Raw genomic sequence first — 24,968 nt, 5'->3', positions numbered from 1 at the left:
TAATAGCCTGCCTCTGTGCTGGGAGAAATCAATCACTGAGCTACACTCTTCATTCATACACCCCTTCTGCTCAATAGAGAGGTTCCTTGTTGCAGAGACCCTGAAAGGTATGCAAGATTCTTGCTTCATGTTGCAGAGCTAGCCTGCTGAATCACATCCCTGTGCTGCAGCACAAAGCTGTGAAGAGATATTATTGAGAACCACAGTTTCCCAGCACAGGGTAGGCATAGGCCCTCAAAAATTACCATGTACCAGCTTATTGATAGGAGAGACACCAACAGGGATGACCTGCATCAGGCTGTCATCAACTTGATAAGAATGAAACCCTGGCATGGGCAATGTTCTATTTGTATATTTAGGGCATGGAGACTGCTGCAGGGGGAGAAGAGGCAGTGTCTGGCAGCAGTGAGAGCAAGCAGTTGGCTTCCAGTCTTTGTAGCCATCAGGTGTATAAAATACGGCTATGAGGAATCTGCTCTTGATGGCATGTATAACGTGCCGGAAATACCTCAGTGACGTTATACTCTGATTGAAGTCTTTGCTTCTGTATAATTTGTGAGAAATGGCCACTGTGAAAAATATTAGATATGCATTTAGGATAGCCCTTGTCCCAGAGAGCTCACAGCCCAACCTAAAGGTCTGTGTACCTCAGGTTGTAATCAGGGATGGGAAGGCTGCATAAATGTCAAAAGTATCATAGGAAATATTTAATGGAGAAATATCCTTGGTGTCTTAGGGTGGTCTTTTGACCCAAAGCCCATCTCTGTCAGTAAAAGGCCTGTTATATCCTTTGTAAGTTCTCCCAAATGTGAGGGTGCTAAGGCGCTGGCACAGGGTGCCCAGAGAAACCGTGGCTGCCCCATTCCTGGCAGTGTTCAAGGCCAGGTTGGATGGGACTCGGAACAACTGGTCTAATGGAAGGTTTCTGTGCCTGTGGCAGGGGGTTAGAATTGGATGAGATTTAAGGTTCCTTCCAACCCAAACCATTCTGTGGTTCTATGCAATTCCCTTGAACCAGTTGAAGCAGGAAAGACAGGATGTGGTACTTTGTGAAAGCCCCAGGTCTTGCCAAGTGTGGAAATGGCAGTCCTCCCACGCTGCTCCGTTGGATGTGCTTTCTGCCCCTGATAAATCAAGTAAGACGAACGTCAAGAGAGCCAGCTGGATGGTAAAATATGAATTCTGTTACTCTACATGGCCATTAGTTTGAATTTATATTTATTTGGATCACTTTGGCTCTGAATGACTGCATCTTTGAATTAATGGATGAGAAGGAATGTTCTTAGAAACAGCAAGTAGCTCCATCAGTTGTTCTTTGCAGGAAAGGGGGAGATTGAGCAGGATCTTTGGACTCATCCCCTTCCGTAGGTGAATTCTATTTTGAGACAAGTATCACAAAGTATGCAAGTCTGTCTACCTTAGAAGTGGGTAATAGTAACTCTCTATTGAAAGAGATGCTGGAAAATAATGATTGTGGTGTATTCTTGTGATCCAGATATTCAGACACCACCTAAGAATCCCAAGGGGATGGAGAAGAACGTTAACCAGAGCATCAAACAGCCAGTTTCTGCTGCTTTTCTAGTTAAATAAGAATAGCCTCTTGACTATTAATATATTTTAATTTTTTTTTTGACACCTGGGAAAAATGTATCAACTTTTTGCTTGAAAAGCAATAGAGAAAGTATTTGTGAACATTCTTTTCTATTAGAACATTGGACACATCTAGGAAAACTATTACATAAGGGGGTTTTCTGTTCATTTTGAACAGGAATAAAATCCACTTTATGCTGAGTTCCAATGCCTGCCTTAAAAGACACAATCATTAAGTAGTGATAGGAAGCTGTTTTTAGTTCTGCTGTCATGAGATTATTGTAGGTGGCCAAAAAAGTCAAGAAGCCCAGAATCAATGACAGAGATAGAATGAACTACTCAAATGCTAGGTTTAGGAACCTTAGTGATAACCCCACAGAAAATCTGAGCCTGTAAGTTTCTCTCATGTATTGAGTGCCACAGAAATATCATGAAATCTATTGTTTGCTCAGTTAAAATAGCTCAAATTGAAGACAGTAAGGTCTTCTGAAGGATGTCTAATACGCATTCAATATATAGAGAAATCACCAAGCAAATATCAGTCAAGAACGAACAAGAGGCAAGAGCTTCCTGCAAAAGCAAGTTGCTTTGAATGATGTTGTGTAGTACCTGGTGCAAATGGAGCTTGTGCCTGACTAAAGTCCAAAGGGAAATGACATGCCAACTAAATGTCACTCATCAAGAGGATGCTCAAAGGAAAACTCAGAGCTGAGGAAAACAAGGAGCTGAAATCCATCTGTGATGTAATTTTCTTCACAACTAAAGCATCTAGAGGAGAAAAACACCTCTCTCCTTTCTCCCAGGCATCTGTCTGATGATATATACCCAGGTCAGCAGAGATTGTTGTCAGGAGAAATTGAAAAGATTTCTCTCTCTTTGCATACCCAGTTCCTGTGATGAGCTGAGAGTCTAACCAAACAAAATCCCCATCCAACTTACTATGCACATCACAGTTGTGGCTTTTTGACCTTGTTATTACAGCATCTGCATTTGCTAGGAGGTATTGGGATGTGTTTTGTGGCATACATGTAGAATAAGAAGCTCTGGATTGGGAGCCTGCAGTGTGAAAGCCAGTGAACTGGGTTTGATGGTATCTTCCAGTCTTCTGTGCCTCTATCGCCTGTTTTCTGGAGTGAGTAGGGATAAAAGTCCCTTTCCATCACTACAGGTTTTTGCAAGGTATGGGAGCTGTATATGAGATACAATCTGTTCCTCAGGTCTCAATCCACTCAGTCTACAGAGAAGCACAGTTACGCTCCTGGCTTTAACTAGCACTGTCACACGCTCCCTGCCTGGTTTCTTCCTTTTCTGTTCCCTTTCTTTCCCCTTCTCCCCCTTCTGTCAGTTTGCCCTCATCATTATCCTCCACAGAAGCTCTCCTGGGTGTGGTTAGCAGTCCACTCACTCAGCAACCCTGCTCTTCAGTGCTAGACACCACTCAGCTCCACTCCTTTGGCTTTCCAAGGGACAGCCAGTAGGCTCTTAAAGCCATACCTCATTCTGCATACAAGGAAGCTGTGCTCTTGACTCTGGCCTTAAATCCATCAATTCTGCCAGGGAATTTGCTCCCTGAACTTTTTTCCGTGAATAATGTTCTCAGGGTTTCTCAGTGAAACAACTCCTCCCACGATTTCCACCTGGATTTCATCACCGTTGTGGATATGCCTGCAGGGTGTATTGCATTCACTCAGAGGTATTTGTGATGGGCTCAGTAGCAGTGCTCCACAAAGCTGCTCTTTGCAGCTAATATTTGAGGGCAATATCCTAATAGTTGAGCACTAGACTGTTGGCCAGTGCCAGCATAGCTGCTGAGGTCTAGTTTAGAGCCAGAGCTGCATGAACAATTATGTAAGAGCAGCTTCTACATAACTACGTAGGAGCAGATACTCTGCTTTCATTCTTGACTCCAGTGCTCCTGGGAGAGGGCCCAGGATATTGGGGTCTCTGAACTACACTCCATCCAGTGTTACTGTGATAGGTAGCTAGGATTTGAACAGATCCAGAATTGGCTGGGAAAATTAGTATGATTCACAGTGGAGATCTGAGAATCCTTAGGAGAGAGGCCGTGGCTTGTGGTACCTGCAGATACACCTCTCCTATGACTTCTTTGCTGAGGACTGTTGCCATGTTAGACGTAACTGAGGCATAAGTTGCCCTGGTTAGAGCAGTGTCAAAAAAAGGAGGATACTCTGTATTGCTTAAAAGGGTAAATGCAGTTAGCATCCGCTTTCCCATACCTCTGAGGAAGCAGGTAAGGCAGCTGGTCGTGATGGGTGCAAGGTTCTGCCAAGCACATGGCAGGCAGTGCCGGTCACCCTGCATCACCCATGCCCCTCTGAGTGTTGCAGCAATGTGGTGGTAGATGAGTTCAGGGGGGTCCTGCCCTGTGGGTCTGCATAACTAAGGATGTCGAAACCACTTTCAGCTCTGACAGTTCCCTGCCTCAATCCCAGCGTGTTGCTCTGATGCAGAAACCCCTACGTTGACTTTGTCCCACAGTTTCTCCCAGGAACAGAGAAAGATCTTGAGCTGGGTTAATTCTCAATGTGAGCGATGGCTGAGTCTGCCAGTACATAAGTGAGGGTAGATGGCATGGAGCAAGCTGACCACAGCACTATTCTTCCTCTGAGATACCATCCTGGAGATGAGAAAGCTCTGAAAAGATGCTTGCACTTTAAAGGAATTTTTTTCACAGTTAGAGGGACCTGAAGTAATTTCTCTTCCTAATAGGATGGAAAAATGAATAAGTTCCCATGCTAATTACAGGGAGTTGAGTTGGTGGCTCAGCTACATAGGCCACTCCATTCATTTGGATAAGTCATAAGTATTTATGCAAGTCATAACCCATCCCAAGGCTTCAACCTACTCTTTACAAGTACACATCAGACTTCCAGATCTCCTTCACCTTTTGACTGTGGTGGAGCAGCCCCAGTCCTCGTTTTCCTTTACTTTGCTTCGTTTTCCTCCCTTTCTTTTCTGTCAGTTTTCTCCTCTTTTCCAAACACATCTCCACATCCGTGATGCTTTCTACAGACTCTTCCACCTTGTGAGGGGTGACTGAAGGACGTTTAGAGTTAGAGCTCCTGAGTTGCTGCTGTTTGGTTTTTTTCCCTCTTCACTGAATTACAACAGGGCCTTGGGGCAGTCACTTAATTCTGGCTCCCTGAGGCACTTGAATACCAATGGTGGGACCTAGAAATGCAAACTTATTTTCCAAAGGTGCTGAGCAGTTGGGCTTGGGATGAAGTCAGCAGTTGTTGATGTGTGCGTTTCTGGAAAGTTCACTTTTGTTTAAAGAATCTAAACCTGGACTCTGGAGACTACGTGGAAGTACTCACTATTGACACAGGTTGGTTTAGTAAACACAGATTTGTGCAGTTTTGGGGTTTTTTTTTCAGGAGTCTAGATATGGATTTAAGCTTTTAGGTTCCAGGTTCTTGCTGGGAATATCCTGACTCCCTTCTCAGGTCCTGTTTGCGTAGTGCCTTGCTGCTTATTTAGACAAGAGCAAGTTGGCTGTATTGCAACAAGACCAAGTTAGCCTTTTCTGCATTCAATACTGCTTGTAAAAGCCCTGTAGGAAAAGGACTAGTGCACAGTTCCTCTTCTCTTTCTTGGTGTGTTTGTGCTGCAGGCAGTGTAGCATCCCTCCACAATACAGTCAACCTCCAGTGCCATCCCTGCTCATCAGCTTTGTCATTTCGCCATCTCAACCCAAATTTGCAATATCTCTTAGGAGGTTTCCATCTCCCTCCTTTGTTCTTTGTGCTTGGTTTGGGGGTTCTTTCTCCTCCCTTTACACCTACTTCTTCTCCCACTCCCTTGCAATTTTCAGGCTCTCTTATCTTTCTGATATCCCCGATCAGTGCATGAAACCAACACAATCACATTCAAGTGCTGATTTTGAATTTATTAAATCAGGGGGTGGCAGGTGAAGGTCTGTGGGCGAGCAGAACTAGCTTTCCTGGTCTTAATAAGCATGGAAGCAGATGCTGTCTGCTCTGGGCTGGTCTTATTTGCGCAGCCTGAAATGCTCAAGGGAAGAATTAGGCAACGAAATGCTTCCTCCATTGAGGCCACCAACACAGGGAGGAGTCTAGCAGTTTTGATCTCACTGTTGTAGGCAGACAACTGAGGACATCGTGTTATTGAGACACTCAGGAAAACAAGGATGCTGTCGCTGTAAAGATGGAAAATGCAAGCTCTTGAATCTCCCCCAGCCACACTGGGCATCTTGAAGGGAATGGATTTATCTGGGGTTCTGCTGGGCTTTCATTTTGAGAAACAGGATGTGGTAACTGGCATATGATTTCTAAATCAGAGTAGGCTGTGAGGTACACAGGGGAACTGATGTATGTGCAAGAGATGCTCGCAACATCTTTGTTACATAATTTATACGAGGGAAATAAGAAAATCCCTCATAATTCATACGAGGGAAGGAAGATGGCTAAGAGTGAGACTGCTTAAAGCATAATGGGAAGGCAGAGGGGGAATGTGCATGCTCCAGGGACACTGAAACTTGGGCCAACACCAGATTGCCATAATTAGCGTGTGTCGTGGCTGGTTTCCCCATGCTGTGTGCCAGTGTGACTCTGATCCGATAAATACTGAGGCCTTTTGGTGTCTTGCAACTTGGGAGTAAGCTCAGGGAACCTCTTCTTTGAGTGCTGACTGCTCAACAGGTGAAATTGAAGAGGTCAGTGTCAGTTCTGCTGGCTGGCCAAAAAGAGGGTGAAAGGGACTGCCTGCCCGCTCTGAAATGGGTTTAAAAATGGCTTTTGTGATATGAAAGGCAACAGTGGAATAGGGAGTGCAATACCGAGCCATTAGTTCTGCTCCAGCACAGCTCTGAAGTATGTGATTAACCTGAAGTCTGAGTAATCCCATTAAAATCAATAGGGCTAATTACTCCTGTGGGCTTTGGAGACACTCATCAAGATTGGGGCTGTACTGCCAGGAACTGTAACACTTACTGTCCTCACCCCTGTTTGTTGCAACAAGTGTGGGACTGGTGTGGGCATTGATCTTGCAGGTGTGGAAAGGGTAGAGGAAAGTCTTAGGTGGCATTTGCCTCCTGGCGCTGCTCCCACGTAACTATGGAGGTCCCTTTCTCCAAGGTCACGTGTGAGTGTCAGTATACATGAATGTCACAGTGTCACAGCAATTCAAGAGCCATGGCAATTAAATATTCTCTTATCATACATAAGGGATAGGCCAGTCATCTATTCGGGGCTTTAACCTGGTCTAGTGGAAGGTGTCTTTGCCCATGGCAGGGTGTTTGGAATTAGATGAGCTTTAAGGTTGCTTCCAACCCGAACTATCCTATGATTCTATTAGGATCATTCCTCATGTATGTAAAAAATACCCTGCTTCAAAATTAATCTTATCCCATGGATTTGATGATGGGGTTTAGTGTTTGCAGAGAGATCAAAAGTCCTAACATTATCATAAAGCTTTTCTACAAAAAGTAGGCAGCTTAATTTGTTACTGATAAATAGATGTGAACCAAGGTGCAAATGGGCAGATGCACGTGGTCGAAGAGGAACAGTATTGTCATCATGTCATGACATAGGCATGTTTGTCTTTGACTGTTTAACAAATCAAAGACAGGATGTTTAAAGTAATGCTGTGTGACTGCGGGAAAGATGAGAAAGGAAGTGAGAAGGTTGTGTGTACACAATATAGTTAAACATTCTGCTTATAAAGTAGCAGTAAATATTTTCATTCTGTGTTGTGACTTCTTAGACAAATATAAATCACATCTGATAAACTCACTCTGGGTTAGACTCCCTGCTGCTGTTTGGTGATGACTGAGAGAGTGTGTAGGACCACAAAGCACAGAGTGTTCCCTCCAACACTCAAATCTTCAAAGGTTAAAGGTTTCTCCAGCTAGAATCTGAAGGGATTGAATCCAAGGCATCATAGAATCATAAAATGGCTTGGGTTGGAAAGGACCTTAAGATCATTTAGTTCCAACCCCCTGCTATGGGCAGGGATGCTTCACACAAGTCCATGTCACCCAAGGCTCTGTCCAACCTGGCCTTGAACACTGCCAGGGGTGGAGTATTCACTACTCCTCTGGGCAACCCATTCCAGTGCCTCACCACCCTCACAGTAAAGAACTTTTTCCTTATATCTAACCTGAACTTCTGTTTCAGTCTAAACCCATCACCCCTTGTCCTATCGCTACAGTCCTCGATGAAGAGTCCCTCCCCAGCATCCTTGTAGCCCCTTTCAGACACTGGAAGCTGCTCTGAGGTCTCCACACAGCTTCTGTTCTGCAGGCTGAACAGCCCCAACTTTTTCAGCCTGTCTGCATAACGTGTTCCAGCCCCTGATCATCCTTGTGGCCTCCTCTGCACTTTCCCCAACAGCTCCATGTCCTCCTTATGTTAATTATATTTGGTAGCCACTGCCAAGTGTATTTTGGTGAATGTGTCCAGTTCTATTATAAAGGAATGTCTATTTTTCAGCATACCCCACCCCGTGGCAGTGAGTTCCACAATATTTACCAAAATGGGGTTTCTTCTTTTTTTTTCTGTTTGGTTGTTGTTTTTTTTTTTAAATAAAAGGCATTTCCTCTCCTTTTTGCCTGCTACCTCATGATCATAATGTGTTTCTTTGTCCTTGTGTTGCGAGGGACGGTCATTTACTCACCCTTTTTATTGCTGATCATGGTTTTATTTATTTCTCTATCAAACCACTCCGGCCATCTTTTTCTTTGCTGAAGAGTCACAGTTGTTAAGTCTCTTTGTATGACTGAGCAGTGATTGAATGCATTTTCACTTAAACACAATGCTTCCTAATGAAGCCATTTGCTCATTAGTGCCTCTAATTCACCAGTGAGGGAACTGAGATTTGTGTGGATTTTTTATGAACTATGGAAGGACTTAATGCATAAGGTATATGCAGTATCAGAGTGTGTGAGATCTGAAGCCAAGAGAATCTTTTCATGTCCAAGGAGTTGTAATGATACGACACTGAACTATGGGTGGATAGTAAACAGAAAAACTCAGTATGCCTTTTTAAATTGATGGTGAAGGAGGAAGAAAATACAGTTAATGTACCTACATTTATTTAAGAAAGCCATTCATAATGGAAATTCCACATCTTTGATAAGGAATAAATGGAATATAGATTTCGTCTGGTTTGCAGGATAGATGGCAGAGCAAGGCAGGAAGCCCTGAAACCAGAAATACAGTGTGGGTAGAAAAGGGAGAAGGAATGCATGGGTGATTTTTGAAAGCAAAAGAAATGGTTGGGGTAGCTCCTTTTTATTTGAGGGGCTTTGCATGTTCAAATCATGGGGATGCAAAATATCTCTCTGAGTAGCAGAGCTGAGACTGAGGAACTGAGGGAAATGAAGATGCTTAGCAGCACGCTGGGTGATAGTTTACACAGGAGACCACTTGAAAATACTACTTGTTTCCTTTCCTTTGCTCTGGTGTGGATAATAATGGCTGCTGTCCTCACAGCACTGATGTCCTTTGGGGCAGGCAGCCTCAGGTTGAAGGGAGTAACATTGGGGTTCATGGTGCTGTGCCTGTATTCTGTTAAAACACCCGATTCCTTGAAGTCAGTGGTTGGACTCAGCTAACGCAAATGCCTGAAACCTCTGCAATGAAAGCAGCAAAATCAATGTGGCAACATAGAACATTGTCCAGTTAGATGGAAACACTTCAGTCAATTTCAATTAATCTTATTGATCCTAGTGAAATAGTAATTTTCCTCTTTCTTATGTGACATTTATTATTACCCTGACATTTTTCATTGTTATTCTACCAAGCACCTTTACTTGAAGGAAAGATGTTTTGCTCATGTTGAAGGGAAGTATGTTGTAATTTACAATATTCAGGAAAGCAAGAAAGTTTTCTTCGTTTTATTTGGAATGGAAGCAAATGTAGAAATGCCAGGATTTCTAGTGGCATGCATGTATTATAGGTATCTTGTGTTTATTAAGACTGCTCTGCATGCTTTCGCTCTTCTCAGCTCTTGGAGATGTGGTTGGCCTGGCTAGATGATACTGAGCATGGAGAACCAGCCCTTGGCAGCTCTAAGCCCTTGGCCTCTTCTGCCCTTTGGGATTCCTGTCTTGTTTTTTTTTAGGTTCAGTGTCCTTCTTTCCATGGTGATAGAAAATCAAAGCTCTCAGTGAGAAGAGACAGCAAAAGCCTCTGCACTTGGGATTCTGCTGCTGGCAAACCCAGGAGTCAGTCTTCACTAACAGAATACAGATCTGGGCTCAGATTTTGGTTGCAGACAAGTCAGTTTGACCAGAAATATGCTGGGGTGACCTCTCAGACATGGGGCAGCTGTGGGTGCAGTGATTTCTCCCTCTGGGCTCATAGGCAGTGTAGTGAGACCCTCCAAAGGTAATTGTAGCTTTAGGAAGTTCAGAGGTTTAAAGCTAAAGGCAGTGGGGGGAATGACAAATTGTATTGTGAATCTGCTCTATCGTGTGATGTAGGATCATAAAGATGGGGACTATAGGTCTATGTAGATCCGTATTCCTTGGATAGAATTTAAGGAGCTATCTTCTGCAGGATGTAGGAGGCTGAAGGGATTCCCAACAGTAGAAATACCACAAAAGTCAGTAATGGTGATGTTCTGTTTCACATTGTGAAACCATTCCCATCAACTCCTGTTCTTTAAAATTTGAGGAGCTTTTGCAACTTCCCTTCAGTAATGTTTCATAGCTAGTGCTTATGTTGTGTACTAATGCAGCTGACATGCTGGATAAATCCCAGCCACGGGAGGGACAGTACTTGCAAGTGTTTCCTAAAACACTGCAGGGAGTCAGGAGCCAACTTCCTCCCTGGCCGTCTAAGCAGTGGTGTATGAGGCTGGCACAGGTAATGAATTTACATGTGTGGGCAGAGCAGCCTGTGTGACTTTGTGGAGTCACATCTTGTTACCACAAGCAAAGGGATGGAGGGTGGAAAGATGGAGCAGGGAGCACGTTAATCTCTTGACTCACCTTCTGATCAGTAAATTCCTTCCTTTGCAGGATAAGAGGGAGTTACAAGAAAGAACTCTGAGGCTACACCATGTTTGTCTGGGCCTTGGGCTCCTGAATCAGCCATGCTTCCTGCACAGCGCCTTATGCTATGGCTGCTCTGATCTTAGGCATGCTGGACAAAGGCAGCATGGTCAGAAGCTGAGCTTACTGTGGCTGTGCCGCTCAGCTTCTATTAAAGTTGTTGGCCTCTGTGGTCCTTGAAGGACAAGAAGGGCTTAGAGCACAATTGTATGAGGAATGACTGAGGGAACTGGGGTTGTTTAGTCTGGAGAAGTTCAGGAGGGACCTTATCGCTTTCTACAACTACCTGAAAGGAGGATGTAGCCAGGAGGTGCCTGGTCTCTTCTGCCAGGTATCAAGTGACAGGACAAGAGGAAACAACCTCAAGCTGCACCAGGGAAGGTTTAGACTGGATATTAGGAACAATTTATTCCCCAAATTGGTAGTTAGGCATTGGAACAGGCTGCCCAGGGCAGTGGTGGAGTCACTGTCCCTGGAAGTGTTCACAAACCATGTAGACGAGGCCCATAGTGACATGATTTAGTGGTGACCTTGGCAGTGCTGGGGTAGAGGTTGGACTTGATGATCTTACAGGCCATTTCCAACCTCTTTGATTCTATAATTCTATGATTTTCAAGGCAGTATGAACAGGGAGACAAGTACTTCGTGGCTCTAATGGTGGTGAGGTTGACTGCTTGTCACCTGGGAGTGACAGACCTGTTCCACCAGTCTGGCCACTCTGTTCTTGGTTCTGTGCAGCCAGTGTATGAAGAATGCAGTGTGCGCGGTATGGCCCCTTCAGCATTATCAGCTGCCGCATGAGAAAGCAGGCGTGGAATTCATCTCCCAGCGGCGTGTGTCTGTGGAAAGCGTGCCTGCATCTGAACCAGGTGTTCAAGCTTTCTTTGGAGTCAGTGGAGATTTCCTTCATGCAGGCAGCAGAGCTAATGCAACAACAATCAATTTCATCACGATGCATCCTGTGTGTTATTTAAGTGCTTGACCCAGAGCATGGTTGCGCTGATTGATGCTCAGGGTTAAGAACCAGCGTAGGACTAACTTACAGCAAATGGGAGCTCAACTCAGACATTTCAGATTTTTCTGTGTCATGGTCTGTCTTGAAAAACCTCCTTAATTCTCTTAACATCAGTCAGAGTCCAGGCCTCTTCCAGAGAAGTCCCCTCTGCATTGCCAAGAACACCGGTTCATGCCTGCAGTGATTCAGTGACGGATCAGGCCCCATGGTTGTACCCAGGTGCCAGCAAACTGCTCAGTATCTGATGTGAGTTGGCAAAGCCTCCCTGAATACCTCAATCACATCAGGCCAATGGTGTCTTCAGAGGCATCATGCCACCACCATGAGTAGCAGCACTTCCAAACTTTAGGTCATGAATTCCTGTCTCTTTATTTTTCAGGCTGCTGTTCCAAAATAAAAAGCTAAGAAAGAACTGATACCATCGCTGTGTTCTTATGCTGTACGTGAGAACAAGCATATTGCAAGCATCAGTTACTTGTGGTACAGCAACTGACTGTTTAATTGTCCATTTTGGTCAAAGTGTACCACCTTTAGGTCCAATTTTAAATCTTTTTATTACTACATATATCTCAAGAAAGTGTCTTCCTCTGGATTCGTCAGGATCTCTTTTGTAATTGCCTCTAAACATCTCACATTGCTCCAGAGAAGACCAGTGCTTCCCAAGCTCCCAGCCCCATCCTTTCATTCCCCACTCTGCCATCCAGCTAGGAGTTACACAGCTTTAGCTGCTCCAGGTCTACTAAGAGACATGGGCTTAGATCCTGGCCCTGGTCATCATTTGTAGATGTTCTTTACTGTGAGGGTGGTGAGGCACTGGCACAGGCTGCCCAAAGAAGTGGTAAATGCTCCATCCCTAGCAGTGTTGAAGGCCAGGCTGGACAGATTCTAGTGTGAGGCATCCCTGGCCATGGCAGGGGGTTGGAAGTGGATATCTTAAGGTCCTTTCCAACCTAAGCCGTTCTGTGATCCTGTGTGGGTGGCAGTGGAGGGTATAGCTGTTTCCCTCCTGGCTCCTACCTGTCTCATTATGGCTATGCTCTCTATCCTGAACCTCATGGCTTCCCAGGTCTTTGAAGCTTCATTTTGGTAGGGACATTGATAAAGTGAGGTCTGTTGTGCATTTTTTGACTGGCGAGTAAGTCCATTTCCTGCATGGGAGTGAGGGTGCAGGAGATCAGAAGGAAGATGAAAGGGGAAAAAAAAGTCATTTTGCAGGGTTGCAATTGGTGATCTCGAAGGGCAAAACATTCCAGACATGGCAGGGATGTTCCCACAAGAATGCTTCCAGATTAAAGTGCCCTACTCTAAAGTTTTCCTTGTGGGCAGCAGATTAGTTACACTTCAAAACCTGTATAGTGGTGTGTTTTGTCCTTTGGCCCCAACACCTGCAGGACTGCCTGCCTGTAGGGATAAGAAAGATCTTTTGCTCTCCTTGGTGCTCTGTGATTACCAGGAGCTGGCTCAGCCTGCTGTGTAACTTCTGGTGGCCTGGGGGATACAGTGAGTGTTGGGGGAGCTTCCCACAGCAGGCAGCTTTCTCCTCTGGCAGGGTATCTCCTTTCATTTTCCAGGGCAGTTCTCTGCTGAGGCATCCAAGAGAATCGCAGCATCACTCAGAATGGGTGCCTTTGACTCTGTAGGTCTCAGCAGTGCTCTGTGCCCGTCACTCTCTGGCCTGAAGTAGTGGGAACTCGTGTGCTAAAACCGTGAGCTTTCGCATTGTGAGCGAAAAATGCAATGCACATTCATAGGCTGGGACCAGCTGTGCCGAGGAAAGCTCAGGAAAGGCAAGTCTCCTTCAAGGAGACCAACAGTCATATCCTCATCTGGCACTGCCATCCCCTTTGGGAACATTTCTTTTTTGAGCACTGCTCTAATTAATAGATGTAGTACAAATGTAGTATGGTGTCTTTGTTGGAGGGTTTAGAGACAAAGCTGTGCCAGGGTGAGAGTCATAGGTCATCCTTCGAGACTAAAGAGTAAGGCAATCAATTGCCACAAGCCTGCCTGTGGGCCTTTTGTATATCTGGCTCCATTCCATAGTAGAAATAATAGCAATGTCCTTCACCAGGTAATTTTCCGAATTATTATTTTAAATAATATGTTGCTGTGATCCAGCCAAGAGGTTTGAGATTTATTAGGATGTTTGTCACTGAGAGGAGAAGCAGCTGGTGAACTCTGCGGGCTGGCAGTGAGCAGCATGGGGCAAGTGGCACATAAACTACTAAAGTCGCTAATTACTCAGGTCCACTCTGTGTTTGCCGAAATGGGAGACAGGGGCATACATCTTGCTTCACAGTGCTGGCTGCCAGCAGCACAGGTCACCACGCAGATGGTACAGGAGCTGCCCTGAGATGGCAGGAGACACAGAAGAGGTGATGGTGATAGACTGCTCCTCTCCCTTCCCTGGACAGGTCTGCACAGAAAGCAAAGGAGGCTTTGTGGTGCTGGATCCATTGCCCCTTCCTGTGATAAAAGCTGAGACAGAGCCCTCTTAGCAACCAGGCTTGAAACTGATCCAACCAAGACTTGGAGAGCATGCTCTCATGGGTTACTTTGGACATATGCCTGCCTTTATTTTAGTTTTCAAAGGTAGAATTAGGATATAATAAACATAGGGTGCTTTTGTCATTTCTGGCCTGTTTTGTGCATTTTTGGAGTGGAGGGGGAAATCTGCAGTTGCTTCAGGACCAACAGGTATCTTACAAATAGCTTGACTCTTTTTCTTGTTAAAAAAAAAAGCCTTTCATGGCTTTGTCAGTGTTTCTATTGTTTCTATTGGGATTTGGCAGACAGTGCTGCCAGGGTGGAGTGAAAGATCCTCGCTGAAACTGAGAAGCAGTCTATGGTTTGGGAACAGAAAATAACACATACTAATAGAAACACATGGCAAAAAGCGTGCATGTCCTCATCATAATAATGGCATTTTCTTTATCCTCCTTCTTCTAGGTTATCTTGCACCTCGAAACCTTCCTAGTGCGGGTTTCTTCCCATTCCTGCAAACCGTGCTGTGTGACTCAGATGCCAGATGTAAAGGCACACCATACATACCAGAAGATCTACTGCCAAGACTTAATGACATATCATCTCTCAGACTGTAAGGGAATCTAAATATATCTGGGTGTTTCAAGCTGTAAAGCAAAACTTGCTTTGAGGTGGAGGGAGCAGCCATCGATGTCTGTATGTGCTGGTGTGTCCATAACAGAGAGATCTCAGATACCTGTTATAACACAGATACAGTCTCAGATATCTGAACACTTAGAAATGAGAATATAGGCTTCAACATGAGACACTTTAAAAATCTTCATACTGGGGACAGCTATCAGTAATATGTCAATTGATCCAGGCTTGGTAGTAGAATTTTATTCCCCGAGAGGAAAAATGCTTCCGGTCACCCAGATTAGAGCAAATAAACTTCTTTTTTGGCATGATCGTGGCTCAGGTCCTTCAGGGTGTGAGTGGCTAAGACCTGCACCAAGAGCAGCCCATCCTGCTGGTCTGCCACTGTGTCCATCAGTTCAGGATGCTTTGGGTGGAAATGGCAAATGTTTCCAAACAGCTCTACAGCTCAAACTAGAGGTACATTTGTTCTGGAGAGACTGCTTTTTCAGTTGATCCTCCAAGTGCCAGCCAGACTCAGTTTGGTGTCCTCTCTGCAAGCCATCAAACCTATTGGGAAGCAGATGAAAATTAAGAAGTTTTTGCCCACAAAAGCATGTAGATTTGCAGCATGGAGCTGGCTGGCCATGCTTTGTTGGAATGTCAGTTTGTTGAAGTGTTCGGTGGAGGCATTTTGATTTCATTGATGTTTTAGTTGAAGCCAAGTAGCATATGCTTTGATACATGCCAGCCAGGGTTGTTTGTATGTCTTTGCTGCCTGGTTCTGGCACATGCCTGGGCAAAATGCCACTCTGAGTCCTGGTTGTTCATCCAGAGCTGGCAATCTGGGCATTTTGCGTACAAGGTCCCTGGTTGCTCATCTTTGCTTTCAGGTGAGAGGCTGCTCAATAGTGGCTATGTCAGAGCCTCAAAACCTCCCTTGGCCAGAGCTTGAGAGTCTGAAGAGCTAAAGTAGGTCCCATACCTTCCACCAGACAGCCCGTTAAGAAGGGTGGGGGATCTTGGGGTGCGTTGCTTCTTAAGGGTCCTCTTTAGTGCAGAGGACTGGCATTTCCTGGGTCAAGTCAATGGTCAGAATGTCTCCATTGGTTAGAAAGAATCTGGATGACTAAATATATGGATGACTGGAGGTGAATCCTAATCAAATTCAAGGTCACGCAACAGAGGAGCACAGAGCCACCGAGACTGGATGCCTGGATTCGCAGCTCTTCCCTCATTTCCTCATTGCAATTGTTTTTCCCTGGGCATGTTAAACAATGGTTAATTTGGGGTATTGAAATGAAGAAATGGGAACTTCTAGTGCCAAAGCTCAAGATTTTCCGTGGGTTTCAATAGCTATAAACCCTTCTTGCTTTCTGTTTTTGGTTCTGTATAGCTGTTTAGGAAAAAGCTGGTTTTTCCTGCCAACTGAAAATCAAAGGATTTGGCTAAACTGTAGTTCAAGTCACATGAGTCATTAATAAGCATCTTGACCACTATTGATGCTAGTAGTTGGCTTTGTGGAGTGTCATACAGCGATGTATGTATACCTACCCTTGTGTGGTCAATGTTAGCCTTAGAAATACACTGTATTCTACAAGAAAAAATCATCAACTATTAAGTAGCTACAGCAAAACTAGCAGGACACAAGGTACAGCTTAGAATATAAAACCATGGGTGAGTTTCTCACAAAGGCAAAGTATTTGAGCAGTGATCAGTCGCTGTCTGGTTGTATTATTATGTAATATTCTAGTTTGTAATATTCAGCTAATCCAGACTATTTTATCCCCTCCCATTTTGCAACTCACACTGAAGCTCTTATTAAACTGTTTTATACTTTGCCCTAAATCTGTGTCGTACCAATGGCCAGTAGAGAAAATGGCAAGGTTCTCATCTTTGATTCTGTTCCTTAGAAGCACTTAATAAAAGGGAACTAGGTACAAAACCTGAGCTCAACACCAATATCTTCCACCCTTTCTTTTCCTCTGTAGTGAAATATTTGGGAAGGGTGAAGTAAGGTCCTGTTGTTTTCAAGGATTTCTTGTTAGGGGCATACAACCTGCTGTTACAACTTAGAGTTGTTCCAGCTGGTATCAAGGACTCTTTGCTCAGTCTAAGTGTCATGAAGTTCTGTGCTGTTTCTTCTTCTGAGTGTATGTTGGTGGAGGACAGAATAGGACTTGATACAAGGAAGCCTTCTTTCCAGAAGTGGGAATTTAAGATGAGACCAAATGCCTATGTTAAGCCTTGTATGTCCTTGGTGTTCCTGCAGAGCAGGCATGAATGTGGTCCCCTCCTGTTTCGTGTATGAGAGTGTTCACCAAAATACATGCCAGGCTTCTAGAAGGAGCCAGGCTTTTGGACAACCCAGATTTCAACACATCTCCCATGAAATCCAGCTATAGACCCATTCTAAGTCATGCAGTAGTTAAGTGTAAGCTTGATCATAAGAAACTCTGTGAGTCGTTACAGATGTCTTATTTTCTTTTCTTCCTTCCCAGTAAGCGAAGGAGCTCATCCAGTGCAGCCAAGAAGAACCATTCATCACCATGGAGCGCAGAGGTTCCTAAAAGCAGGAACGCTTCACTGGGTAGGTTATTTGCTGCTCTGCAAAGTTCTGGTCTTTTAAGGTTGATCTTTTGAAGCTCTCTGGACAGAGATGTAATTCTTAGAGCACTGCTAAAATGATTTATGTGTTCTCTATTGGCACATGACCATGGCCATGACATTAGTGTAAATTCTTGGGAATAAGTGCAACTAACTAGAAAACTTTCAGAATTTGGCTAAGAAACCAGGGTTAAATTTCTGCACTTCCCAGGAGCAATGTGAGCTCACAGACTGTTTGGACATTAATGAAAGACCTGACTATTTATGGAATATTGCCCTTTTACTGCCCACAAATTGTCCATAAACAGCCTACGATTTGTTTTCAAATGCATTTCTTATTCACACTTACCAAGCAAATAAGTTGTCTTCTGTGCCCCAGCAGATATTTATTGCTGGTGATGCACTCCTCTGATGTGATTTTCTTCCCTGAAGGAACTCTCAGACTTAAAATTTCCATAAAATCATTACAATTATTATTTATTGATGGTAATGGCTACTACTGTCCTCAAGCTGCCATGATGGATAGTCATTTCTCTAGGGAGCTCACGACCAAATGAATGATTACAGCTTTGCATTCTGTGACTGTTCTGCCCCAGCCATTCACAGTTCCAATTAGCATTCCTGCCAGTGCACTTGCTCTTTGGTGTACAGGCAGAAAGAGGCAGAACACAAGAGGCACCGAATGCAGAAGCGTGGGGGGAAAAACAATGATCAAAGAACAGTGATGGGAACTAGCAGCTCATTTTGATGGCCACAGATGGTCAGGGAGGAGCTCAGTTCTACATCTTACTTTTGAAAAATATAATAAAGATCACAGGTGATAGCCTCTGCTGGTGTGAAATGGCATAGCTCCTTTCATTTCTGCGAGCTGTGTGGTTCTGAGAGTGCAGCTCTGTACAAGTGTTGGCTTTGGTGTGTGTCAGCTGGAGACCTGGCAGTGTGCCTCTGTGTAGAGCGGGCAGCAGTGTTCCAGATCTGTGTCAGAGCTGTTTCTGAATAACCAGTACCACACGCTGGTGCCAAAGGCACCTGGAGAGTTCTTCCTGACAGGGCTATTTGCTTCAGCTGATATAGGCTTCCTTGGAAGGCTTACCCATGTCTCTTCCTGCATAGGGGAGCTACAGAACTGGAGAAAAAAGGTGGGAATTAATGTTGAACTGTAAGCACATAGTTAAATGCATTTAATTTTTAAAAGTTACATAAGGAAATAGTGTAATCCAGGTTTTAATTACGTCAGGAAAAAACCTTAGGTAAGTAATTACAGGATGCCATTGGCTGTACCATTGGAAACAGATGAATAATGATGGCCTGCCCAAAGGTGTTGTTGGCTATCTTGTCTCATGGTTTGATGTGGCAAAGAGGTTAAAAGACATTAAGTAAAATATAGTGTTTCAAACTGTTATTGCAGCATTTAGGGATTTGGTATCTCGTGGAGAAAAAACCCTTCAGAATATTTCATTACCATCCAACTTGACTTCCAGCATGAACATGTTCAACAAAATCCTCAATTTTGGGAAGGTAAGTCTGTATTTGCATAAAATGCTGAGTGTGAACATTTATGTATCATATTTAAAGAGTTAGAACCTCAAAGTACCAACATACAGCCTTCACTGCTTTCAGATCTCTGCTATTATATGAATTAACTTTATTTTGGGAAAAGGAAGACAGTTATGGTGGGTGGATTGTAAGCTTTGTGGTAAATTTATTAACCTCTAAGCAGAAACCAGATAAACCGGACACCATGAGATATAATAGCATGAATTACCAAACAGTCACACACAATACCCTGAGATATTTTGCTCAAAACTTGTGTGAGTTAGGGTGTTTAGAGTGTGTTTTCTTTCACATAAAATTAAAGCTACGATGTTACAGGCTTTGCCATTCAATTTGTTATTTACCCACAATACTCCTGCAGTGGCATCAGAGGCACTGTGTGTTTACTATGTAGGTGTTGAGTATCTACAGGAACAACTACTTTTTAACAGAAACTTGGTACCATGTAATGGGCACTAGCATGCTTACGTTTTTGTATTAAGGCTTACAAACATTTTTGCACACATTTCTCTGTTCACCTGTTAGTATTCTCTCTGTGTGTGTGCCTGTAATGACAATGCTTTTCGTATGTCAGTACTACTACTTAAAGTCTCATCACTGTGTTTAAAACTGTCCCAAATAGAGTATAGTTTTAAAGCTACCTTTAACATGACATCTTATTTTTAGAGCCAGACCCAACATTCGACTGCAACAAATCTCAAAGTCATTCTGTGTGAGGTGTTGTCACGATATGTAACACATCCTGATCTCGCTGAAGAGAAGATGATAGCCAATATCCACCAAACATTCTGCTTTACTGACCTATCACTTTTAGAGTCATTTACCCAAGAGTTCAGAAGTCAGCTCTCTGAGGTAAGTGGGTTCTTTCCTAATATCTGCAGCTAGTAGCTTTGTTAGTTCACACACATTATTGCAGTGTTTGGGAGATAGAATATGACCTCAGCTGGTAGGAGTTGCTCATCTCTATACCAAAGTGCATGATGAGGCTGAGCTAATCCTTGCAAATGGAATTAGCCCAAAGACCTCGGAGTTAAGTACACAGCTCAGGCAGGCAAGGACACCTAGCTGCCAGCTAGTGGCCATTAAAGGTTCTTACTATGTCTAGGTGTTGTTTCTCCTTATTTGCCCTGCTGCAGTGATAGGTGGATAGAATAGAGTGAAGATGTGGAGTAAATAAGACTATTTAAAGCTAGGGGAGGCAATAAATTTAATTTGTGTATTACCTCAGCTGTATAACTTCATCCAGTAACTCCTGCATCTGGTCCAACAATTCATGACTGAAGCAGTGCTTGTCTTTGGGAAAGGTGTATAATTAAAGCAAATGAATCCTTTAAAGGTAATACCTTCTTGTTTGCCAAAGTGAGGATTGATATTAATTTTTCTTGTATTCCTAGTCTTTGGGCTGTTTGGAACATTGTAAATTGTAGGGCTTGTCTAAACAGAGAATTTATTGTACAATCAGGGATGTGAAGGTGAAGCACAGTCACTCAGTTTTGACTGTCACTTGTCATACAGCCTTTTGAATGTATTGTTTTGTAGAGTTGCATACAAGTGCAGTGCAAGCTGAAAAGCATAAAAAGACCCACTGCCAGAAAGGGTTCTTGTTCTTAAATAATTCCTTGCATTGTTATTTGTTAAGGTGCAACACAACCCACAGTACCAGGCAGCATTCGTCAATGAAATGGTCTCGTTTCTAAACCTCATCTCCCAAGTGCAGAATGACACCTCCTTGTGGCACATTCTTTTGCTGGCCCCAGATGTGTTTCAGGGCAGCATGCAACTGCAAGACATAACTGATTTCCTTCAGAACCCAAGCAGGTAAAAATACAGAAAATGCCAGGAGAGACACTGGAAGTTGGAGGGTTTGTGTATTGAGCTGTAAGGACACCACCTCTCATCTTGAAGAAAGGGTGTTGGCTTGAAAGCGGCATTTATTTGGGGGATGATAAAGTTCCATACTAATGCATCTCTAATGGTCTCTATGGACAGTAAGCAGTGTTTTGATTGTCAGTGACTGTTGTGTCACTTTTTAAATGAGAGCTTGCTATGAACACTTAGTTTTCTTCCAGCCTGCTTAGAGACACTGTCATGCTCATGTGCAGATAGAAAAGGTGGTGAGTAACAGCCACTGCCTTTGGTTGAAAAAAAGCCCTTCTGTCTGGATAGTTTTTCTGCTAAAGCAAGCAACTGTCTGTTTCTTTCCAGAAAAGGATAGAGCCAAATTCAAATTGCTTTGGAACACCTCAAGCATTTGTAGGGGAGCCATAAGTTCTTTTTTTGTTGTTTGTAGTCTTTTTTAATTGATTACCTGATTTATTGATGTTTGAGCTTTCAAGACTGGTCCCAAGAAAGCACAGAAAAGAAGGAGCCTGGTTTTTAGCTTAAAGGGATTTGTATATGTTTGACTTTAAGAAGAAAGTACCAGTTATGTTCTTTCTCAATGGTTATACGAAGCAGATCTGGCTTAACTCGCTTAATTAACTGTGCTGAAATATTTGATGCTGTATGCAGCTAGATCAATAAAAACTCTTCTAAAATGGGCTTAGCCTTTAAATACCTTTCCTGGTCTGTAGCTGGGCGAAACTCTCACTAATCTCTTGAAGGCTTGAGTTACTCAAGAGATTAGGGGTCTCTGTCTCAAGTCATCTACTGGCTGTGTTATTGATACTGCTATAAATTATTCTGAATAGTCCACTTGTTACAGCAAGCACCTGTCTTCAGACTTTTCTTTTCCTTGAATGCATGAGCAGTTGGGTAAAGATGCCGAAAGAGGTTGTAGTTACTTTGATTATGCCCAGGCACAGAGGGACTCACTTTACATCACTGACATGTTGCCAAGGCACTTAAAGCCCCATGCATTTAATACTTAGGTAATTTTCCATACTGCATTGTGGGAACTATTTGTAAGTATTAATGTCCTTATCCTTAAAAGAGTCGGTACCAGTGTGGCAAGAATTTTGATTTTATTCAAAGATGTTTTGTCCATGCTGTTGTTTCGGTCAGAGGATCATTGCATTTGTTTGCATTTACTGGCTTTCAGAATCAAACCTGAAGAACCAGCACCATCTGAGTGCCCAGCAAGAATTAGTATTTACTGTGCTACTCTGCTTTGCTCTACAGTTATCATAGGCACAACAAAGAGGCACACAGAATTTCACCACCAGAAGTGTGCAGTGCTTTTATGCCTAGCATCTGGCAGTGTTAAGTGCATGAGTAAAGAGTTACTGCAATGAGATTGCACAAATAATATGTTTAATGATGCTTACAAAAGCACATCTTAGCAAGTCTGGCCATGTCTGTTACTAATGTAGTACTGATCTCCTAAAACAAAATGCTGTCCAGGGATTTTTTTTGTAGTATAGATATGAAGATTCAGAAGAAAAGAACTTTTGCTTATTGTGGCATCAGAATTAACCATGTGATGAACACCAACTGCTGTGAAACAGTAACTTCAAAGTCATGAATTCTATAGAAAGTTTAGGAGCACATTTTATTGCACACACAAACCTGGTTTATAGGCTGAATTCACAAATACTCCTGTTTGTTGCTTTAAGATAGTCTTTCAGATAAGCATGTAAGCTGAACTTTTTCTGTAAAGCAAATGCCTGTAAAAGCCTTGCAAGACTGAAAAAAAGGCCAACACCACCACTTGCTTCCATAGAATGGTTTGGGTGGGAAGGGACTGCCAAAGCTCATCCAGTCCAATCCTCCTGCATGAGCAGGGACACCTTCCACTAGATCAGGTTGCCCAGAACCACATCCAGCCTGGTCTTGAATGTTTCCAGGGATGGTGCACCCACCACCTCTTTGGGCATGTCTGCTACCTTCTGATCTGTATCATACGCATCCACTTTTGATAAGCCTATGCCTCTCTTCTCCTTGGCTCTGCCATTGCTTAACTAAACATGTCATTTATAACTGCAGTTTCTTCCCCTTCTAAAACTCTTACTAACAAGCTCAACTGCAGAATGGAAATGGTGAGTGCCAAGTCCATGAAACCTGCATGGAGACGTCATATTAAATGAGGAGAAAAGAGTTCCCTGGTGCTCTATAAGTTGCCACTGAAATCAGCTCAGCTAGCTTCTTTGTGTGTCAGCTGCAGAACCTCAGGCAGGGGAGAGATCATGCATTTCACAGTGACCCTGTGCCTGCAGTGAAAAGCTGCTCTTTATACAGGAGAAGCAAAAGGGACTAATAATCACCATGAAGTTTTCAGTAACCTGCACACAGTGAGCAGACTTTTAAATTACTTCCTGTGTGATACAATATGCCTGATTATCAGCTTATTCTTTCCTAAGACTGAAAAACATTCCTTGCTTCCCTGTCAGCCTGATTATTACAGTATAAAAGAGGAAAGAAGGAGAAATGGAAATGGTAACAGTTATTTGTGATTGCTTCTTCCTTCCATAGATGTTGTTCTCTAGGGATCCCTGCTCAACCTGGAGTCTTGTCTGCTTGCTTCTTGGTTTCTCTTAGGAAGAGATTCACAGCAGCAGTGAATCAGTGAGCTGGCGTATCACCTGGGTGTTTTCTAAGACCTTTTGTGAGGATTTAAGTGGTTAAAATCTATAGATTTTACATAACCTTTTGAAAAAGTACTCCTAATGAGTACCACACATCTGTTTGTGCTACTATACTACCATGGCTTTCCCATCAAAGCCCATTGTATTTGTATTTTGTGCATGATCAAACAGATAATTAAAAGCAGGGGCAATGTCTTGTGTATCAGGCATCTTAAGAATGATAGGCTGTACTCCAGCTTGAATACTTGTTTTATTTCTTTTCGTAAACCTGGGTGTGTGTTTGTTTTTCCTTTAGCATGCTGCTGGCAGCTGAGAATGTCTCTGCATCACTTGTGACTGATGATAGATTCAAAACTAATCAGAATGGGGTTAGAGATCTTCCATATTCCCTGAGCTGCTTGGAGCAAGGTAAGACTCCTCCATAAAGTCATATCTGTGTTGAAAACCTGTGGTGCTGAGGAGAAGCAAACTCCAGGCTAATACATAACCATAGAGATCGCATACTGTTCAGGGCTCAACATAATGAATTCTTCTTTCAACTTTTTACAAATGTGAGTAAAATACCTCATTTCAAATGGAGAAGAAAAAAAGCTTTGTTAATACACTGAATGAACATGAGTTTGCAGTCTCAGTCGACATGGGGAGTGGTCATTTTTTATCTTGATTTTTTGGGAGTGAGTGTCAAAATCTGCCTGTAGTTGTGGGCTTTGTCAAACTCACCTCAGTACATCAAGGTAGGGGCTGGGGCTGGAATGCATAACAAGCAGTATTCATCAGGATTAGCAATTCCTCTAAACCCCTGTCAGCTTATAGCAGAGTCAGAGTCTTGATGTCCACCTCTAACTGAGGTTTTGTGAATAGGCAAGGGAATGGTACAGCATCTAAATGCCACAGGGGTCAGATGGGTAAATGCTATCCCTTCTCTATTTGTTTCATGGAGGTTGTGGCAGTTGAGGGGAATAAGAAGAAAGATTAATGCAATTCAAGTAAGGAGGACATGGAGATGTGTCTTGTGAGAGGACTGGACTCTTGGGGATATCAAGATGAATGTAAAAAGCTATAAGAGACATAAATGATGCTGCAGACAAAGACTACATGCGAGTAGTAGAAAGTAATTCCCAGATGAAGGGAAGAAACAAGCTGCATAACTGATGGCAAAATGGCTCTAAAGCAGGAAGGGAGCTCCATTAGCACCCAGATCACAGGGGCATTGAGCTGTTCCTGAGATGGAAAATCATTTCTACAATGGTAGATAGCATCCTGACTTTGTTCGGAAGGCCCGTAAGAGTTACACCCCAAAAGAACACCCAAATTTCTAACCAGTATCTTGTGTCTTGTTATAGGAGCCTAACTTCATACATGCATGTTATCCTTGACAGATTTGCGATGCAGCTTTTCTTAGTTTCCAAAGTAATGTGATCTTTACTCTTTACATATTTGTTCTAGATAAAGATTTGGTGACCAGATATATTTGTAATCCCTTTGTTAACTGGAAAGACAATTGGACTTTAGTATCTGAATTGGAGGAATTTCTGAGGTA

At 43.2% G+C, this 24,968-nt stretch overlaps 1 protein-coding gene across 1 annotated transcript in view; it reads left to right on the top strand.

Annotated features, from left to right (window-relative positions):
- The window catches only part of ABCA12 (ATP binding cassette subfamily A member 12), a gene marked incomplete at both ends in the record, with an annotated part of 85,662 nt that overhangs the window by 5,006 nt on the left and 55,688 nt on the right, over positions 1–24,968 (top strand). Inside the window, 7 exons of the mRNA XM_080632030.1 lie at positions 14,595–14,742; positions 17,246–17,334; positions 18,760–18,869; positions 19,572–19,757; positions 20,545–20,723; positions 23,724–23,836; positions 24,875–24,965. Of these exons, the coding sequence (XP_080488156.1) occupies positions 14,595–14,742; positions 17,246–17,334; positions 18,760–18,869; positions 19,572–19,757; positions 20,545–20,723; positions 23,724–23,836; positions 24,875–24,965 (916 nt within the window). The remainder of the gene's footprint in view (positions 1–14,594; positions 14,743–17,245; positions 17,335–18,759; positions 18,870–19,571; positions 19,758–20,544; positions 20,724–23,723; positions 23,837–24,874; positions 24,966–24,968) is intronic.

Source organism: Psittacula echo (assembly GCF_963264785.1).
Source record: "Psittacula echo genome assembly, chromosome: 20".
NCBI classification, from domain to species: Eukaryota; Metazoa; Chordata; class Aves; order Psittaciformes; family Psittacidae; genus Psittacula; species Psittacula echo.
The sequence above is the reverse complement of the archived record's forward strand: the minus strand, read 5'-3'. Positions and strand labels throughout refer to the sequence as shown.